The sequence below is a fragment of the Vombatus ursinus genome, unplaced genomic scaffold (assembly GCF_900497805.2).
Source record: "Vombatus ursinus unplaced genomic scaffold, bare-nosed wombat genome assembly UNPS02014813.1, whole genome shotgun sequence".
NCBI lineage: Eukaryota > Metazoa > Chordata > Mammalia > Diprotodontia > Vombatidae > Vombatus > Vombatus ursinus.
In genome coordinates, this window is record NW_020954591.1 from 35,195,036 (window position 1) to 35,216,225 (window position 21,190).

Genomic DNA, 21,190 nt, shown 5'->3' on the forward strand with positions numbered 1-21,190 from the left:
TTGTGGTCACTTGTAATAGTGGCAATGGCAAAAAAAATGGGAAAGGGGCTCAGATTTTGGGCCCAGGGAACCAAAAAAGATGAAGGGCCAGAGCATTCCGTGAGGCACATATGTTCAGTAATGTGGGTCAATTTAAAATGTTGTGAAAGGCTCTAGGATCAATGGTAAGGTCTCCTGGACCAGTTCTGAGAAGCTGAAATGTTTAGGAAGTTGAAGCATTTCATACAGAATGAAGGCACAGTGTTAGCTCTGTTATAACAACTTCCCAGGGTTTTCCCCTCTCATTGAAGGGGTGGGAGGTGGGAAATCTGAGGGACTGTGAATCAGGGGAAAAGCACTCATCAGTCACAGGATAAGTGGGTAGCAGAGGCAAGAGTGCTGGAAGTTTGGGGATATTGCTTTGCCTCATTGTCTCCAATAACCTTTCAGCTCATGTTGCCAAGACTCTTCTCCTGGTTTACTGTTTAGAAAGTCGAGCCCTCCTCCCATCCCTCTTCATTGCTGACAGCTGTCTACCCCCAGTTAATCAGCTCCCTGAAGCTGCTATGTTTGCTTTTTCCTGAAAGGGAGCGAGGAAAAGGGATGAGGGTTTGGAGCAGGGGTGGGGAACCTGTGGTCTTTTGGCCACATGAGGCCCTCGAGGTCCTCAAGTGCGGCCCTCTGATTGAATCCAAACTTCTTAGAACAAAAACCCTTAATTAAAGGATTTGTTCTGTAAAACTTGGACTCAGTCAAAAGGACACACCCCAAGACCTACAAGGCCATATGTGGCCTTGAGGTCTAAGGTTCCCCACCCTTGGTTTGGAGTTGGATCCCTATAGGCTGGGCTGTTGAAGTTTCCTTGTCTATGTGGACCAGCAGAGAACAACCCTTCTCATCTATCAAGGTTAAGTCAAACCAAGAAGCATTTATTATAGGTTTACTATGCGTCAGGCATTATGTTAAGTGCTCAGGATAAAAAAAAAAACAAAAAGGCAAGAAGAGTCCCTGGCTCAAGGAGGTCACAATCCAATGGAGGGGACAATATGCAAATAACTATGTTCATACAAGATATAAACAGAATAAATTGGAGGTAATCTTAGAAGGAAGGCATTAATACTAAGGGGGACAAGGAAAAACTCCTTATGGAATTTGCGCTGAGACTTGAAGGAAACCAGGGAATCCAGGAGGCAGAAAAAAGTAGGAAGCATCATGTGTGAGGAAAGGCAAGGAAGCCGGCATCAATGGATCACAGGGTACATGGAGGACAGTAAAGAATAAATAGACTGCAAAGGTAGGAATGGGTCAGGTTCTATAGGCCTTTTTATTTGATCATGAAGATAATAGGGAACTCCTTGAATTTACTGAGGGGTGGGATGACATGATCAGACCTGTGCTTTGGGACAGGTCTGGACTGGACAGGGGAAGAGACTTGAGTTGTGAGGTGATGAGGGCCTGCTTGCCATTGAAGGCCTTGGAAAGGAGAATAACATACTCCCTCACACCTAGCTAAAAGCTATCACTAGGACACTGACTGGGGAAGTACTTTAATATCTGTGTCTAAGTAGGTTATAAAAAAGGAGACAGCATTGGAAAAGGGGGTATAATCTTTATGTGTATGTTTGTGAAGCTGCTGCTCCATGTTCGTGAAGACTACTAGTCTGGGAGGGTTAGCTGTGTTACTCCACCCCCTTTCTTCATTCAGAGGAACTCAAGGCACCTCCTCTGCCTTCCTCACTGTGTCCACACACATGCATGTGCACGTACCTGCACACACACACACACACACACACACACACACTCACACTCTTACTTTACTGGCGCAAAACCTCCTTTACAAGCTCTCTAAATCATTAGCTTCGTTTTAGAGTAAAGATAACAGGGAAAAGGGATGGGGGAAGGAAGGAGGACAAAAGGACAATAGAATTGAGAGCTAAAAGTGACTTTCTAGATCTAGTTCAACTTTCTCTTGAAAGACAAGGTAACCAAGACCCAGGGAGGGGCGAATGACTTGTCCAAGGTCATAGATGCACTAAGTAGCACAGGAAGGATTCAAATCCAGGGGCTCTGACCTTAAATCCTATGCTCTTTCCAGTACCTCCCACAGCCTTCTCCTTTCCTCTTCCCAATCAATAGCTAAACACCAAGGGCTGATAATTCTTTTTTTTAAATTCAATTTTATTTTATTTTCAGTTTAATATTACCTCTCCCCCACCCACCCATTGAGAAGGGAAGGAAAAAACCCTATTACAAATACGTATAGTCGTGAAAAACTAATTGTCACAACAGCAATGTCAGAGAGAGAAAGAGAGAGATAGAAAAAGAAAAACTTCAATTTGCACTCTGAGTCACTCAGCTCTCTCTGTGAAGGTGGGTTTCATGTTTTATTATAAGTCCTTTGGAATTCTGCTTGGTCATTATATTGATCATAATTGTAACTTTCAAAGTTGATAATCTTTACAATATTGCTGTTACTGTATAAAATGTTTTCCTGGTTCTGCTCATTTTGCTTTGTATTAGTTCATCAGTCTCCCCAGGTTTTTCTGAAACCAGCCCCTTCATCATTTCTTATACCACAAGAGTGTTATATGAGATTCACATACCATAACTTATGTTGAACCACTCCTCAATTAATGGGCATTGCCTTAGTTTCCAGTTCTTTGCCACTTCAAAAAGAGCTGCTAGAAATACTTTTGTACATATAGGTTCTTCTCTTCCTTTGTTTTTTTTGGGGTACAGACCTAATAGCTGTATCACTAGGTCAAAAGGTATGCACAATTTAATGGCTTTTTGAGCATAGTTCCAAATTCCAAGGGCTGATAAACCTGATGATAAGTATATTTCCAGAAATGTAGGGAAACAGACAAACAAGTCTGGGAGGAATTAGGTGGCCCATTGGACTCAATCCAAGAATTTAGCTGAAGACAGAGTCACATATGAGAAACTATAGGTAGCTGAATTTGGCATAGTGCTAAGATGGAATGATCAGGGGGTAAAGTTCAAAGGAAAGGAAGGGGACCAGAGGGAGAGGACACAGGTTTCATAGCTAATAGTGGTCTCCCTTCTTACTCTCATGTATCTTCAGGTGACTAACTGTTAGCATCCTCTATCTCATATTAGGAGAGTAATGAAACCTTAATCTCTACAAGTGAAAGGTCAGTGGCTACGGCTGTGGTTGTATATCTCATTGTGTGTGCACAGTGTATGAGTGTGCACAGATACAGAATGAACAGGTTATCAGATGAGATGGGAGAGTCTTAAAATCATACTTCATTCAAGAGTCTCCTCTTCTCTCTATTAAGTTAATTCATAGAGCTATTGATGCCCTCACTAAAAAGCCTTCTCCTCTTTGACTGACTTCAATACCCATTGTCAAAGTGCATGGTATATATACCCTAGGTCTCCTGATTCCATTTTCAGTGCTTTTCTACTTGGCTTTGTGCCTCTATTCTAACACATGGGATTTGACTTATCACAAAATAAATATCATAATCCCATGAAGAGGGAAATTTTCTGTCAGTAAATCAGTTGGTAAATAAACATTTATTAAGCACCATGTGTCAGGCAGTGCTAAGTAAGTGCTGGGCATACAAAGAAAGGCAATTCCTGCTCTCAAGGAGCTCTGCCAACAACTATGTCCAAACAAATATATACAGAATAAGATCTCTCGTAGAAGGTGAGATTTTAGATGGGACTTGGAGGAAGACAAGTCATTGAGGAGGCAGGCATGAGGGACAGACAGTGAAAATGTTGGCAGCTGAGAGATGGTGTTTTGTTTGAGGCCAGTGTCAACGGATCGCAGAATATGTGAGGGTGAGTAAGGTAAAAGAAAACTGGAAAGGGAGGGGGGAGCCAGGTTTCTGAAGTGCTCGGATGCCAAACAGTATTTTACCCTGGACCATGGAAATGATAGGGATCCACTGAGATTTACTGAGTGGGGGTGTGTGGGGTATACGTATGTGACATGGTCAAACCTAAGAGTCATCCCTAATGCATGACTGCATTAGGAAGATCAAGATCAATTTGACAGCTGAGATGAGGATGAACTACAGGAGAGACTAGAGGGAGGGAGACCAACCAGCAGGCAATAGTCCAGGTGTAAGGTGACAAAGGGCTGCACAAGGGCAGTGGGGGAAGAATACGAGAAAGATTTCAGATGTAAAACTGACAGGCTTTGGTAACAGACTGGATGGCAGTGGAGTGAGAAAGAGTAAGGAGTTGAGGGTAACACCAAGGTTATGAATGTGGGTGATTATAAGAGAGAAGGTAGGAAGAAGGGAAGGCTTTAGACTATTCAATGTCAGATAGAGCCCTGTGATACACCCACAATTAGTGAGTGTAACATGGATAGGCACTCCTGGTTGGTGTGTGTGACACAGATGAAGAGCCAGCAAAAGACAGTGCGAAGGAGCGATCAAGTAAACAGAGAACCCAGAGTGAGTAGTGCCATGAAATCCAGAGAGGAGAGAGCATCTAGGGAGGTGATTAACAGTGTCAAGTGTTGCTGAAAAGTTAAGGAGGAGGAGGATTGAGGAAAACCATTAGATTTGGCAATTAGGAAGTCACTGTTAATTTTGGAGAGAGTAGTTTCAATTGAGTGAAGATGCACACAATCATATTGAAAAGGATTTAGAAGAAAGTGAAAGGAGAAAAAAATAAAGGAACTGAGTGTTGATGGCTTCTGCAAAAAGTTTGGCTGAGAAACAGAGATGTGTAGGGTGATGACGAGCAGGGATGGTGGGATCTAGTGATTTTTCAGGATAGGAGAGACTTAGATCTGTTTGTAAGTATCAGGAAAGGAATCAGTAGACACCAAAGGAGACAGAGAAGGAGTGGTCACACAGAAAGGAAGAAAATTGAGAGTAGGTCCTGAAAACTTAGAGAGAAGAGTTATCAAGGAGAAGAAGGTGATCCACAATGTCAAAGGCTGCAGAGAGGTCAAGAAGGATGAGGACTGGCCATTAGATTTGGCAGATAAATCATCAGTACCTTTGAAAAGAGCAGTTTCCTTTGAATCATGAGGTAAAAAACCAGACTTAAAAGAATTAACAGGAAAATGAGAGGAAGAGAAACAGAGGCATTTGTAGTAGGTGACCTTCAAGGAGTTTTGTCAAAAGGAGGAGATATAGGATGACAGCTATCAGAGATGGACAAATCAAGTGAGGATTTTTTGAGGGTGTGGGAGACAAAGGTAAGATTGTAGACTACAGGGGAGCAGCCAGTAGACAAGGAGAAATGGAAGATAAGTGAGAGTGGGATTGATAGAGGGGGCAATCGGCTGGAAAAGATTGGAAAGGATCACTTGTGCATGTAAAGCGGTATGGTCAAGGAGATGGGGTGAGGGTGGAGACAGTGGGCAAAGGCATCTGGCAGGTACAACTTGAGGAGGAGGAGAGAAGGAGAAACTCAGTGAATGGCTTCAGTTTTTTTAGTGAACTACGAGGCAAAGTTCTCAGTTGAAAGGGGGAGGAGAGGGGGAACTAAGGCAGATTCGAGAAGCGATAAAAAAATTGTGGTGAGTGGGATAGTGACTCAATTAAGGAAGTATAAAGTGATTGCCTTGTTGCAGTGAAGACCTAGCTGAAATTACATAATAGAAATTTGTAGTAGATCCAGTCGTCGACACCATTTTGTGATTTTCTCTGGCTTCATTTCTCGGGACGTGAATAGGTTCAAAAGCAGCCGGTGGTGGGAGTAATCCAGAGCCATGGCCTGGCAGAGCAAGACAAGCAACAGGAAAAGGGGGCAAGAGATTCAAGAAAACAGGACAGTGTGGACTTGAACTGGTTCACTAAGAGGTCAGGATGGAGAACAGAGCAGAGAGCAGTCAGTGCAGGGGTGATGACCTGGGAAAGAACTAAAGGGTCTAGGGATTGGAGGTGAATTTCAGAGTTCATAAATGTGGAAAGTGTGGCATGTACGGGTGAAGGCAAGATCAAGAGTATGACTTCTCTCTATGTAGCTGAGGTGGGGTAGAGGAGTCGGTCACAGGGAATGAGCATGAGGAACTGAGAGGTACAGGTGTTTGAGGTATTTTCAATATATTTTGTGGTCCCCTAGTATGAGGGCAGGGTTTGGGAAGGAGAGAACGATTGTGAACCAAGCACAGAGTTCACTGCAGAAAGAAGGGCAGTGTCCTGGAGGTCAGTAGCCCACAGGTACCAGAATGTGTATAATGCAAAGATGTGTATGATAATGGGGGACAGCTATGGATTGAGTGAACTTTGAAGGAAGAGAGACTACTGAGGGAGTGGAGGCAAAGGGAGAAGCTGGAAGTAGTGAGGCGATGGAATTTTCTGGACCTAAGAATGTGCACATTTACAAAATATATCATTAGAAATTGGCCCCTGCCATGCCTCCTGTGTGTTATACCCCAGAGGCGGTTGATTCTGGTCCCAAATCTGCTCATCGGCCATTCCCTGATTAGAGGCTCGCTTGCTCCCTCGGACACACCAGTTCTTCTGCGTTTGCCAACCAATTTCTCTTCCTGGATCTGTCTCTTTAATCAGAGATCTTCCTTTACTCCCTCCCCCAATACTTACACCGGCATTCTGCTCATCCATATTTATGCAGACTGATAAACCATTTCTAGAATTGTAGGATCTACAAAGGGACAAAGGAGTCCATCTATCCCTGTATTCGTACCCCTCCCTACAGGTGCAGACATGGAATCATCGACCCTTTGCTTTCAAATTTCCACAGATGTCAGTCTGAGTAAGATGCACCAGGGTCTTACCCCACTCAAGTCATTCCTAATAACTAACTCAAATCTTTCTTCTGCAAACAAAGCCTCCATGGCTGTGTGTACGTTCTTACAGGGCAATGTGCATTTGGCTGTCCTAACACAGAAGGGACATGAGCACTCTACAGCAGCGCTGAGGCTGCTCTCAGCCAGATTGGACAAAAAGAGGCCCAACTGGGAAGCTGTCAGCTTCTGTTGCCTTTCCCTGGGGGTAGGTGGGAAGGGAAGGGAGGATGATGAAGGGAAGAGGGAGAAACGTTATTTCCAGATCAAAGATCCCTGTCCGGTACAGAAACTCATCTTGTTACTGTACTCTGCATTTGTATAAATGCCTTTTAAAAACTTTTCACAGAAATTGGGTCCCCACTACCTCTTGGGAAGTAGGCTATTTTCATTTTGCAGATGTGGAAACTATGGATCAAGCAGGTTCAATAAATGACTCAAGGTTACACAGCAGGGTAGGAGGAGAGCTGGCACTAGAATTCAGAGGCTGTGCACTGAAGGAGAACACTCACTGGAGTCAGAGCACCCAGGTTCAAGGCATGGGTCTTCCACTTAACAACTGTGTGACTTTGGCCAAGTCACTTCACTTCTTTGGGCCTCAGTTTCCTCATCTGCAAAACAATGGGGTTAGACAGATAACCTCTATGGTCCCTCCCAGATCTAGATCTAAGACTTCTGACACGGACCCTTGAGGCTCTCTTTCTTAGAATAACACCACCGCAGCTTAAATCATCCTCTCTCCTCTGGCCTGGCCCACAAAAGAGGCATCCTTAGAAAACAGGCTCTCTCTAAAGTTGCTCCTTCACTGAGTACTTGTGAATGACAACAAGGGCTAGTTCACATGGTGTTCATTCCTTCCCCTCCACCCAGAGACTTCACACTCACCATGAGGTGCTGGAAGAGCCAGGAACGCATTATGTTGGTAGCGTGCTTGGGTAGGACTCCCCTTTTGTTCTTGGACTTCTTATCCTCGTTGTCCAGGAGGGAGGTGAGGTCAAGGTTAACCTTCAGGGCAGGTGGAGAGAAAAGCCGCATCAGCAGCCACACAGGGAGTGAAGGACCTGTTGCCATGGTGATGGTAGGCACACAAAGCCAGCTCCCTTTTCTGACCCATTCTCCTGCTCTGGGGAGGCTACCTTCTCATGCCCCCGTGATGGAACAGCCACCCTCTCGCCAACTCCCCCCCCTTCTCCTCCCATAACATCAATCCCTTCAGGCTAAAAAGAAGGGAAAAACTGAAGATAGAGAGAAGGAGGGAAAGAGTAGGAGCAGAGCTATAAAGAAATTGTGGAATATGCAGAATCTATCATGATAAGACCCAAAGTCTTTTGTCATAGTAAGATTAGAAGGATCTCCTGCTCCTAGCCATATGCCAGGAGGATGCAGGGAAACCTAAAGCATTTGCTTAGTGGGTGGTGCAGGAATCTATTCATGACTCTATTGTTCCTGGGAAACAACTGTGTTCTGGGCTCCTGAAAATTCTCTAGGTGCCTGACCTTATCAGTGCTACCTCTGTGGAGAAGACTGTCCTAGTCTGTGCAGGAGGAGGGAGGGGAAATAGGGAAACTTCAGGAAGGAGGAATTTCTCCCACTGGAGCTCTGCCCCACCCAGCTCCTTGTCTTTGGATTCTCCAGACACACGTTTACCGTATTTCCCAAGCAATCTTGAAAAAGTCTATTTCTCTTACAAAGCCTCATTTAAAGTAATTCTCTTTTTTTGATATTATGATTGTCCCAGAAAGCCTGGGATGAATAGTTGCTATAGATACAACCTACCTAACTCTCTGGAAGCTTCCCTGCTTGTTTATCCCAGTCCTATGGGAGAACTAGACCCAGGACAAGATCGCCCAACACATAACAAGTGATGACAAAGATTCATATAATGATGATAAAGGAAAGGAGGTGGGGAGGAGGGAGGAGAGAAGATAGATGGAAAGGGAGGAAAGGAACAGGGAACTTGAGGCTGCAAAAAACTCACTGAAACATCAACTTTAAAATCTCTACCACCACCCACTCCTCTTTTCCCCAGGTTTCATCAAAACATTCCTTCTGTATGAATAAAACATCAGGCTCCAGCCCCATGCCAGGCAGGGAGGGCTCCCTCTGGCCCAGGCTATGATATAAGGTAAGACTGGGGTTGCATACATTGTGCTGGCATCGGAGGAGGCCTTTGGCCAGATCTGTGCCCCTGCCCTTGTGGTCCCCAAACTCCCTATTAGCTATAGAGTCTAAATCTCATTTAGATGCAGTCAAGAATGTGTATCTACATGAGGTGGGGGTAGTGTAAGGGAAAAGAAGGAGATTGTTTTTGGACCTCAAACTTCCCCAAAGGTTCAAAAAGCTAACCAAGGAATCAGGAACAAAGGAAATTGGAGGACAGTAAGACGAGATAAGAATCACAGAATGAGAAGCGTCGCTGACTGTAAGAGAGGAAGACAGTGTGATATAAAGAGCGCTGAACTTGGAGCCCTAGGTCCTGAGACTACACCTCAGCTTGGCCATTTCTGGGGACAAAGGGATCTCGAGGCAAGTCACTTATCCTCTCTGGGCCTCAGCTTTCTCATCTGTAAAATGAGGGGGCTGGACTAGATGACCACTGGCCCTAGTGCTATTCCAAAAAGTGATCTTAAACAAATCATTTAACTTTTCTGTGCCTCAGTATCTCCCTCTACAAAGTGGGAGGGAGCATTTCCAACTTCACAAGGTTGAATGTTAAAGTGCTTCAGAGATTGCCTTACCAAAGATGCTCTAGGAACGAAGAGTTGATTTACTGCCTCACCTACACCTGGCTGGCTTTGGGGCAAGGCCCTGTTTCCTTTGAAGGAGAGGATTTTCTCAGTCTAGAGGCTGGTATTGATATTATGGAAGATTCCTGGAGGTTCAGACAATTCCAGAGAAATTCTAGGGCCTTGTCCAGGTGAGTAGACCCAAGAACCCCGTTTCAGTTTCATAGGCCTCAGTTTCCTGTTGCTGCTCTGTCACTTCACTTTTTTTATTGCCCAAAGTACTTTATTCAAAGCTTCAGAGATTTTTAAAAATTGCACCAGTGTAAGTACTTATTCCATCAAGGTAGATTCTACCATGCCTTGATAGAAAAGCAGTGAGCTGTCATGATGAAAAAAACAAACCCGTTCAAATTAACCTTGACCTTTCTTTCCTCCTGGACAACCAGGATATGAGATTGAAGTCCAGGCTAAGCTTCAGGGTAGGCAACAACAACAAAAAAAATTAAGGAAGGAAGGGTAGAATCTTCTGGGGAGGAGCTTCTTTAAATCTTAACCGAGCTAGGCTGATCCTCAGAGAAAGACACAATCTATTGCTATACCTTGACTCTGACATAGTGATGTCACTTTGGTCCTCTTCTAGAACAAAGGACAAAAACTAACAATCTCTAGGCTTGTATTTAAGATCTTGCTAACCTGGTCAGTGTCTGTTCTCTGCTGGTGTGCTCCCTGATCCAGGAAGGACCCCATGAAGGGAGGGGTCCATAAGGGAGGATTTGATGAAGGAGCCATCACAATCATGTAGGCATTTCCTTCTCCCTACAACACCCCCAAAGCTGAGTGGGAAGAACATTTCTTCTATTCTTAAAGGTCTCCCCCCTCTCCATTTCTAAGGGATCCCAGGAAGCAGATTGTTCCTGGCCCTCAATCACCTAAAGGGAAAGGAAGTAGAAGGAGCACTTAGTCATTCTAGGTGTGATGAAAGAACAATAGCATTTCAGGGCGATATCTGACTCCCCACACTGAGAAGTGAGGGGGTAGGAAGCTCCTAGGTGGAAATACACAATAGAGAAAGATGGGGAGGAGGAGATAAAGAACTCTACCACAGAACTGATCTCAGAAGACAATGGTGAAAGAGATAAACCTGGCAGACACAGGGAAAACTTCAAAGGTAGTACACTCCCTGCGGCAGAGTTTAGCCAGCCCTTTTCCTTCTCATCCTGGTTTTTTGCAGACATGATACTAGGAGTATTGGGCAGAAAAGGGGCAGTGAAACAATAGGCAACAGAAATGGAATGCTAACATCTTTCTGGGGGCTTTTAGGAATCATAGGATCATAGACTTTAAAAATTTTAATTTAACTTTTTTCAATGAATAAAAACCTACTTTTTATCCTTCCTCCTATTGTTTATGTTGTAAAAAGACAAAACCCAACCCAACCCCATAAAATACCCCAAACTTTGTAATGCATAAATCAAGCAAAACAAATTTCTGAATTAGTTATGTCCAAAAAAACATACAACTCATCTATCATCTCACTGTCAGGAGGTGGCTATGTTTCATCATGAGTCCTCTGGAATAGTAATTGGTCACTGTATTAGGATCACAGATTTATGATAGCTCTAAAGCTAGAACAGACTTTGGAGTGCATCTAGTCCAGGCCCTTTATTTTCCAGATGAGGAAACTGAGGCCCAGAAGATTAAATGACCTGTTTAAGGTCATACAGGTACTAAGTATCAAAGGTAGGATTTGAACCCAAGTCCTCTGATTTCAGAGCTACTGTCCTTTCTACTGTACTACCACCTTCCTAAGATGTCCTGACTCTTTTTCCTTTGGGATTTTGGAGTGGGGATAACCTTTTTAGTTCAAATTGCTAGTTAGGATCCCAGATAAGATGGTAGTACTTAGAGTGGAGGGGACTTTAGAAATCATCTAGTCCAACGCCTTTCTGTTAAAAATGAAGAAAGAGAGGGGCAGAGAGGTAAAGGGATTTGCAAAAAGAGATCAAGTCACACAGAAGGAGAAGATGCCAAACTTGAACCAAGGTCCCAAGATGCCAAGTCCAGTGCTCTCTGCACTTGTTTCAGTGTCAAAAGGAAAGATGGAAAGGACTTTTCAAGTTTTCTATTAGGCAGTTCAGCTCAGTTCACCAGGACAGGAAAGGAGACAGACTAGAATTCAGGGCACATGCTGACAGGAATAAAGATTTGCATTGGGCTGGAGCATCCCCCAATATTCTGTTTGGTGACTGAGTGTAATGGGGATGCTGGAAGGAACTACAAATGACATTATGGAGCTGTCCTTGAATACTGGCGGCTATGCAAAGCTCCTACCCTCAAGAAATTTTCCATATGAAGGGCTACCCCCCTCTTAGCGACCCTCTGCATACTCAAGTGGAAAGCGCATAGGAAGGGGGGCCCAGGCTGAGCAGGGAAGGTTATTGACAGAAAGCTGCCCTGAAAAACGTGCTCAGGGGTATCTCTGTAGCACTGTAGTGTCAGGTCCCCAGTTACTTTTTTTAATCTTTACCAAATGTCAACAGAGGTATAAACCTGTTAGGTCAGGAAGCTCCTCCTTCTCTCATTCTGTGGAGTCTTAGGATTCCCCCCAACTCAGCTCAGCTTGTCTTCAAGGGCCAGGCCTCTCTCTGCCAGAGACCCACAGAGCTGAGAGCCTATCAGTTTCACCAAACTATGACAAGGTGGGGGGGAGGAGAAGGACTGAGGAGGGGAATAAGGATGGCAGAATAATCAATACCATCTAGTACTAGTGAAGTGTCCAAGGTCACATAGCAATGGATACAGTGATTGGGAGGTACATCTAGAAGGGCAGAACTTTGTACAAAGTTGGTGCTTAATAAATATTGAATAAATTCAGTGCTTAGCACAGTATCTGGCACATAATAAATGTTTACTAATTAATAAATGTTTAATTGAAAATGGGAAAGAGGAGATGGGTGACCTGGTTGAAGTGGGAGGGGACTCCTGGGGCACAGGAGAATATAAATAAAGCAGTATCAATTCTAGCCACTGTCTTCTTCAGGTTTAGCACATAATCTAGGAAGAGCAGGAAGGGCTGTGCCCGAATGAAAGCTCCATTGTGGACATGCAAGACTGGCTGGTTGGAGGCCAGAGCTAAAAGGAAGGAGACCTGTCAGTTTCCTGTCCCTCCCTCTGCAACCCTCTTTTCCCTCTGGAGCCAGGCCAGTGTTTCCTGGCTTAACCATTAGCAGAGCCTGTCTCCCTAGGTAACAGGGGAAGTGAGGGTAAGGAAGGCTTACAGGACAAAGGGGATTGGTATGTAAGGAAATGGCCAGGCAGCTTCTCCTTGGGGGCCCCTGCTCCTAACTCTAGCAAAAGGGGGAAAAGGGGAGGATAATGGTGTTGAGAAAAAAACATCAGCAGACAAACCTCAAATCCCATAAAGTCTTGCATTTCAAAGTACAAGGCACATAAGCCTTTCCAGATAGACTCCCAAGAAGGGGAAGTAATGGGGAACAGCACCCGCTGCATCCCTCTGGTGACAGGAAGAATGCAGAGGGCTGGACCTGGATTAGACAGGGCTTCACAGCTGAGATCATTCAGAACTCTGGCTTTGGCCTTAAATGACCCTACAGGAAAGTGATCCAATCCCAATTACCTGACAGTGCTCCCTTCCCCCCATCGCCCCAAACTCCAGGACTACCTCCACCTTTCAGCAACTTCCATTCACCTCACCCACCCTGGACACTTATTTTTCTTTCAATTCCCAAGGCAATTGGGAATGGGGAAGGAAAGGTTTCTGGGGGCTTTTCTAGTAAACAGATTTTCCCACCTTAGATCAAGATGGTAGGTTAGTCAGAAAGAGTACAAGCAGAGGGGGATGAAATAACAGGGACCGGGGATGGGAGAAGGTACTTAGGGGAAGAGAAGCATTGGCTTCCTTGGGGAAGAGATTTCTGGGCATGGAGTGAACACGCAAATATTATGTAAATGTGCATCTGTCCCTTTGGAATTATCAGCCTAGTCCTCATTTGTACCCAACCTGCAGCCCCACCCTATACCACTGAGGAGGCCTTGCCTAGTTGCTTTTTAAGATCTACAGATAGCTTCTCTCCTCTCACTTAACTTACCTGTGTATTTTGGATCTGGATAGCTCCCTGGGGGATTGCTTGGGTGACCACCTGACCCTGGGAGGTTACCATGGTAACTGGCTGGTACAAGGCTCCACCTGCAAAGAAAAAGGACTTTATATCACTAGCAATGTGGGAGGGCAGACTGGCAGGGGGTACTCTCCACAAACATAGCTGCTGTTTTGGACCCCCCGATCCTACCCTGCATTTACAATGGAGAACCTTTAGCCCAACCCTGAAGGGCTCATGCCCACTATTAACACTGTCCTGGAAAATTAAAGATTTACAGGATTCAATGTGGGGAGCCTAAAGACAGTGAGGCTCTGAGACTTTAGATGAGGGAGCTCAACCTAGATGTTAAAGAGGGAGTCAGATGGGAGAAACTTTATAGCCAATGAGCTGTTCAGGGAAAAGTCCCTCATTCCTGGCTGTAACTGGCTTCACTGAGGGCCTGTGGGATTTATCTCCCAGTTTCTCCAAAGCTGAGACTTGAGGTTTCAAGAAATCTGGCAATATTGCCAATTGGTCTGCTTAAACAATGAATATGAACTTCAATCCAAAGGCAGGCTAGAGATTATCTCCTTATCAGGAGGTATGTGAGGCCTCCCTGATCTAATAAGCCCTTTTCTAGTCAGATAATGAGCAGTCAGGCAAGGAATGAATGACACAGACATAGATGCTGTAGACAGATTTCAGTTCCCTCTTTGATCTGAGCCCTAGCTTCCCCTACCAAAACTGGATTCTAGCCTATTATCTGCTGAGTTCCTTCTACTACACCCACTCCCAATCCCTGCTCAGAGGGGTCTCATATGTCTTTAGTTCATACCCTTTCCTCATCCCTGCTGGTACTCACCTGAAACAACTTGTGAGTTGACTGTTGTCATGGCAATATTGCCTTGCTGGAGTGCTGAGGCTGGGACTACAATCCCCTGGGGGTTATTGGAGACTCCTGTCATGGAGTTGGGGGAATTCTGCAGGAGGTCCTAGGGTGAAGGGAAATATGGTTTGGGTTTACATACTATTTCCCTAGATTCCAACCAACCCACTTTTGCACATACCCCAAACTATGGGGAAGGAAAGTCTCACCAAGCCTCTCTTCTATACCTCTACACCCTACCCCTATCCTACTCTATGTTCCATTTCCCCCTAAGGAGAGGTGTGAAAAAGATCAGCTTTAGGATATTTAGCTAATACTGTGAGCCAAGAGGCACTGGGGTGGGGTTGGGGTTAGTGGACTTCAACGTCCCTGGGAGCCCAAAGTGTGACACAGCTCCAAAGAGCTGAAGCTGTTATCAGGCTGCATGAATAGAGAAAAACTGCCTAGAACAAGGGACGCCATAATTCTGCTATCCTGTGTCACGGTCAGACTACAGCTGAGTTCAGTTCTGGATAAACTATGGGGCATGTCCAAAGGATGGTGAGAATGGAGACCATGCTATATGGGAATTGAACCAAAGAACTGTGGATGTTTGATCAGTCAGCAAGCGTTTATGAAGTGCTTACTGTGTTCCAGGCATAGTTTACCTGTAGAGGAGCACAGACTTGGGAAACATGGTCACTATCATCAAGTCCTAAAAAACTGTTGTACTGAAGAGGAATCAGATTTAGAATCCTGGCCTTGCTACTTGCTACTTGTGTGTCTTTGGCCAAATCACAATCTCTCTATGCCTCGCTTTCCTTACACATAAAGTGGAAGGGGCAGGATTAAATGACCTCTTAGGTCCAGTCTAGCCTATGAACTAGGATTAATGGACAGAAATTACAGTGGAATAGATTTGAGTCAGATATAAAGAAAACTTTCCTAATAATCAGAGGTGATCAAAGGTAGAATGAGCTGACTTAGGAGGAATACTAAAATTCAGGGAGTAGTTACTTCCCTATCACTAGAGTCCTTAAAGCAGTAGCCATTGACCACCTGTTTCCAGTATGGTCTGGACAGAATTCCTCTTCAAGTATAGATTGGTCTACATAAGGCTAGAAGGAAATCTATTGTTCTTCCTACTATCAGGCTGAAATCTCTTCTACCTGAAGTTTTTGATTCTGAGTGTGTGTCTATGGGATCAGGGTTGGATTGACATAGGAAGTCTGGGGCAAGGCTTCATTTCTCAATTCCCTCATCAAAAAAATAAAATCTATAGACAGAGAGAAGTAAATTAGGAGAACAACCTAGACAATGCCAACAACATTATAAAGAAAAACAACTTTGAAAGACTTTACAACTCTGAACAATACGCTGATAAACCACAACTCCAGAGGACCCTCCTTTTGAAGCAGGTGACCTGCCTCCTTGCCAGAGGTTTAAAAAGCAGGACAAGATAGGCATTTTTGACCAGTGCAGGAACCTTGTTTTGCTAAACCATGCATATTTGTTATGAATGTTTTCTTCTTCTTTTTTAATTGTTCAATCTGGTGGTAATGGTGGGGAGAACAGTCCTTTCAGCTTATTGCTGGAATTGCCAAAATTTTCTCTAGAATTTTCCCTTAAAATGCAGATTTCAGTAGACTTCGCCAAACAAAATCTGATAGCAGGAAAAGGGAAATCAAGCAATAGGTCTAAAATCAGTTTAATAAATCCTGTGTCTCCTTTCTTACTTTTTTTTTTTTTTTGGCTGGGAAGAACTGTCAGAGGATTCTGTATTTAGTGGGTGAGAGAAAGGAGCTTTGATGGAAGAAGATATTGGGGCAGGAGAGGGTGTCATCCCTGAATTTGCTTTTGTTTGGGAGAAAATAGTGGAAAAAGAACTGGACTATAATGGGGAACTCTGGGTTCTATTCCTGGGCAAGAGTTTCCAGGGGCCTCAGTTTCCTTATGTGTAAAATGAGGAGGCTGGAGTCAATGTTGCCTAAGCTACCTTCTAGAGCTAAGTCCCATTTCCTTCTCCTTCCTTATACTGCTGGCCAGATCCTCAGATCACTCCCTAATAGCAGCAAGGTTCTGGTCAAAGGTAGGTAGATAAGAAGAAAACACATGCAAAAGAAAACTACCACACTAAAACTTCACTCATCTGACCCACCCATATCTTTTGGGAGGTTCAGGTCTTTAACCCATAATGAAGATTAGAGCATGTGGAGCGATAGGACAGGCAGGAGGCTGGAATGCAGTTTAAGTGAAACCTTAAACTAGCTATTATGCACTGCAATAACAAACAGTGTTGTAACTGCAGCTTCCCCAATGAAAACCTCATAGGTCCCAGGCAAAGCCACATTAAGCTACCTCAACCCTTGTAACAAGGGCAGCACCCACAGAGGTAGAAGTCATTGATTTTAAATCATGTTTTTATAACTCTCCCAGACCAGGTCTGTCAATGTGGCCGAATGAGGTTATCCTATAAATAAGCAGCATCAGAACAGGCCTGTGGCTGCCGCTGCCCATCCACCTGCTCTGGGCCTCCGACTGACCCCTCTCCTTCCAGGGGGGGCTGGAAGGCAGGACTCTTGGCTTCTATTCTTGGCTCCCCGTCCTTCCCAATTTGCTGTGACTTTGAGCAAAATGAACGGTCAGCTCATGTTTTGACTTCCTTCTCCAGGGAGTGTGAGAATGACCTTTTAGTGGCACTTTAAGCATCTTGGAGGAACTAAAGTGTCTTGCCCCACACCACAGCAGTAGTGGCAGAGTTGGGATTCAAACTCTAGCCCTCAGATTCCAAATCAAAGTTCCTTTTTTGCTCTGGCATTCATTCTTCCTTTTGAAATTAATCCAGTTCTACTCGATAGTTTTCCTGTTTACCCATCATATGAGTTATATTTGGAACAATTTGTACATACAGTCCATGGAGGTAACCTGGTATAGTTGGGGAACACCGCTGCATAACATTGGACAAGTTATATTCTTTCTGGACCTCAGTTATCTTACTGAAAATGGAAAGATTAGAACAGCAGATGTCTAGGTGAAGAGTAGCCTTGAGTCCATGAGCAGTCTATGCATGAATTGCATCAATGTTTCAAAAGATCTGTGGTAAGATATAAGCTCCTTGAAGGCAGGATCTATTTTGCGGTTTGTTGCCTTTTTATCACCAACACTGAGAACTTGTCTGGCACATACATAGTGAATGCTTAATAAATGCTTATTGATTGATTTCATCATTGCGGGTTTTCTCTGGGCGATACAGCAATGGAGTTATATTGCAATTCCTCTCTGCATTGGTGAATCTTCCTAATTATTGACTGCCACAGTTTCATGAGTTACTATTGTTTAAAAAAAAAAATTCAGCACCTGGTAGGCTGACTTTCAATGGCAGATACAATCCACTGCTAGGCCTTACACTGAATATCTTCTTAGTTTGCTTAAACTCAACTTTTGGGTTGTCTATTATTTGGGATTATTCATGCTGTTGCTCTGCTCAATTAGCAGGGAATAACTCAGAATATTAATAGTTAACATTTATATAACCCTTTAAGATTTGTGAAACATACTTCAACTCATTTGATCCTTATGACAACCTTGTGAAGCAGGTATTACAGTTAACTCCATTTTACAGGTAGGAAAACTAAGGCTGAGAGAGGTTAAGTGTTTTACCCATAGTAGCACAGCCAGTGCTGAGGCAGGATTAAAACTCAGGTCTTCCTGACACCAAGTCCAACAGCTCATGAAAAAGTTCTCCCAGCCAGTTTATTATCCCAGGAAATATCCAGGAATTAAAATAAAAATTAATAAAATTAGCAAAGTTTATGATTCAACCATATATAAATTCTTACTAGTTTTGGGCAAGTAGGCGAGGGTTGAACTGCAAATCTAGCATGATCCCTCTTAACTCTGGCTGTCTTCTACCTCTCCTTACTGGGCTGGGATTGTCTTTAGGTATAATTTGTCCTGTTTGGAAGAATTGTTATTGTTCAGTCGTGTCCAACTCTTCAGGACCCCATTTAGGTTTTCCTGGCAAAGATACGGGAGTGGTTTGCTAGCTCATTTTACAGATGAGGAAACGGAGGCAGGTTTAAGTGACTTGTTGATTGATTTCATCATTATGAGTTTTCTCTAGGCGATACAGCAATGGAGTAAGTGTCTAAGAGCAGATTTGAACTCAGGTCTTCCTGATTCCAGGCCAGGTGCTCTATCACTGCACCACCTTAGAAGTATTAGGTTAACCTTAAAAGCATGGAATGCTCCTCCATAACCCCAAAGTCCTTAGCAGTTTATAAGGTCTCAAATGAAATGAGCTGAAGCTACCAATCCCAGGTGCCTCAAGGCGGTCATGTTAGTGAGTAAAGGGCACTCCTGCCCAGATATCAAACCTTGGGCAGAGGGGTAGGGTTGGGTGTGTATTGGTGGGGGAAGGGAGGAAGGGAGGGAAAAGGAAAATAAACAATCCCTAGCCACAGGCATAAGTCCTGTGAGGAGCACGCAAGCATTTGGTCCAAGAAACCACCCTACCTTTTTGTTATACTAACATTAATTGAAGGAGTGAGTCTATTCAAACTCTCCCAATGGCTTTCTCTGGGTAAACTATTCAGGGAACTTAGAGGTTTAGACACAGAATGGAATGTATAGCCTGCCCGTGGGCCTACATCTTGAACCATGCAGGGACTCTGAAGCAAAATTAGTGATAAGTCTCAAACTGGGAAAAAAAATTACAATGATTTTCAGAGTGAACAAAAGCAAAAGTTCCCTTTCCCTCAAATCCACTCAGTTAATAAACTTAAACTCTAAAATGACATTAGATATTTTGTGAAACTCCTTACCAGGGGTGGGGAACCTGCTGCCTCAAGGCCACATGTGGCCATCTAGGTCCTCAAGTGAGGCCCTTTGACTGAATCCAAACTTCCCAGAACAAATCTCCCTAATAAAAGGATTGGTTCTATAGAGCTTAGACTCAGTCAAAAGGCTGTAACCAAAGACTTAGAAGGTCTTGCGGCCTGGAGGCAGCTGGTTCCCCACCCCTGCATCCATAGAGCAAAGTATTCTCCCAACTAAACTTAAACCAAATCGCTGGCAGACCAGGTTCTAATCCCTGTAATAAATTAGCTGAGTGTAATGAAAAGAACACTGGATTTGAGAGTCAGAAGACCCAGGTTTGAGTGCTAGCTCTCTTGTGTAACTATAAGCAAGCCACCTAACTTCTCAAAGACTGTTTGTAGTCTCTCATCAGGAAAATGGGGATAATAACATTTTTCTCACTTGCTTTTACAGCACTGTTGTGAGAAAAGTGTTTTCTAAACTATAATGGGATTTACTTACCTCAAGGATTGACATCATGATCAAATGAGATAAATATGGCTGCAAAGATCATTATTATTTATAAGGCACCCTGCTAAAGACTGGGGATACAAAAATGAATTGACATAGTCTCTACTTTCAAAGAGACCTTGCCTTTCTGTCTCACTGTTTCACAAAACAAAGAGTTGCAACACCTACCAGAGAAAACTCAACTACGAGCCCCATATTAGAGCAATGATCTAGTTAGGGGAGATAAAACAAGGACCTGGATAATGATAGAAGTGCATAACAAAAAACATAAAATGCCATGATGGGGCTGCAGAGGAGGGAGAGAGATGGATAGGTGTCCCCCTCTTTGCTGGAGAAGCAGATGTCTGAGGAAGAACCCATCAACAACCTCTGAGCAAGGGTGGGATGCAGAACTTCTGATTTCCTAGCAGAATAGACTTAATTTTGTCACCATACCTATGTTTGTAGAGGATGACTCCCAAAATTCATTCTGGGTCTCAACCTCTCCCACTCTTAAGATATCTAAGGAACCCAGCATCAAAGGAAGCATTGTCCTAAATTTTCATCTTAGATTAGTTTTGTGACTCAGGATTTGCAGCTACCTCCTCTCTAGGTCTCCAAATTGGTAGAATGGGGAGAAGTATGCCCCTCTCCACCTCCGAAACAGGTCAGCCTATATATCTATCCCAGGAAGGATGCACCTAGGGGAGATGTTGTCTAAGCACACTGCATCACTCTACTCACAACAGCTTCCCCTGGGTCCCAGCAGACTCTAAACTAGGTGAATGTTATTCTATCTAAATACGAACAGAGCGATTTCTTTTCAAGTTCCTTAGCATCTTTAAAAATGCGAGAGGCACAGTTTGCAGTTTTCAAACTAAACTTTCCAAGCCACCAGGGAAGGGGGAAAGGAATTTATATAATGCCTCCTTTATGCCAGGCATGGTGCTAAGTGCTTTTTTAAAAATATCATCTTATTGGGGCTGCTAGGGGGCGCAGTGGATAGAGCACCGGCCCTGGAGTCAGGAGGACCTGAGTTCAAGTCCGGCCTCAGACACATAACGCTCACTAGCCGTGTCACTCTGGGCAAGTCATTTAACCCCAATTGCCTCACCAAAAAACAAACAAACAAACAAAAAAATATCTTATTTGATCCTCAAACCCTTTGGGGTAGGTGCTATTCTAACCCTCATTTTACAGGGAGGGAACTGAGGCAAACAGATGTTGAATGACTTGTCTAGGATTGAACAGCAAGTAAGTATATGAGGCTAAAATTTTTTCAATATTTATTTATTTATTTATTTTTGCCAGAGCTAGATTGATTTTTTTAAAAATAAAAACTTAAGATTTTTATTTTTCCTCAAAGAACAAAAGAGAAAGGAAAACAGAGGAGTCAGTTCAGAGAAGGACAGTTAATTTTTATTGACTTTATGGTCCTTAAAGAGCTTTATGTAAACAATATGGCTTT

The 21,190-nt window shown here is 43.7% G+C and overlaps 1 protein-coding gene across 1 annotated transcript in view; it reads right to left on the reverse strand.

The window, feature by feature from the left end:
* The window catches only part of PKNOX2 (PBX/knotted 1 homeobox 2), a 347,095-nt gene that overhangs the window by 20,701 nt on the left and 305,204 nt on the right, over positions 1-21,190 (reverse strand). The window contains exons 8-10 of the mRNA XM_027835120.1: positions 14,413-14,542; positions 13,560-13,657; positions 7,610-7,729 (exon numbers count right to left, since the gene is read on the reverse strand). Of these exons, the coding sequence (XP_027690921.1) occupies positions 7,610-7,729; positions 13,560-13,657; positions 14,413-14,542 (348 nt within the window). The remainder of the gene's footprint in view (positions 1-7,609; positions 7,730-13,559; positions 13,658-14,412; positions 14,543-21,190) is intronic.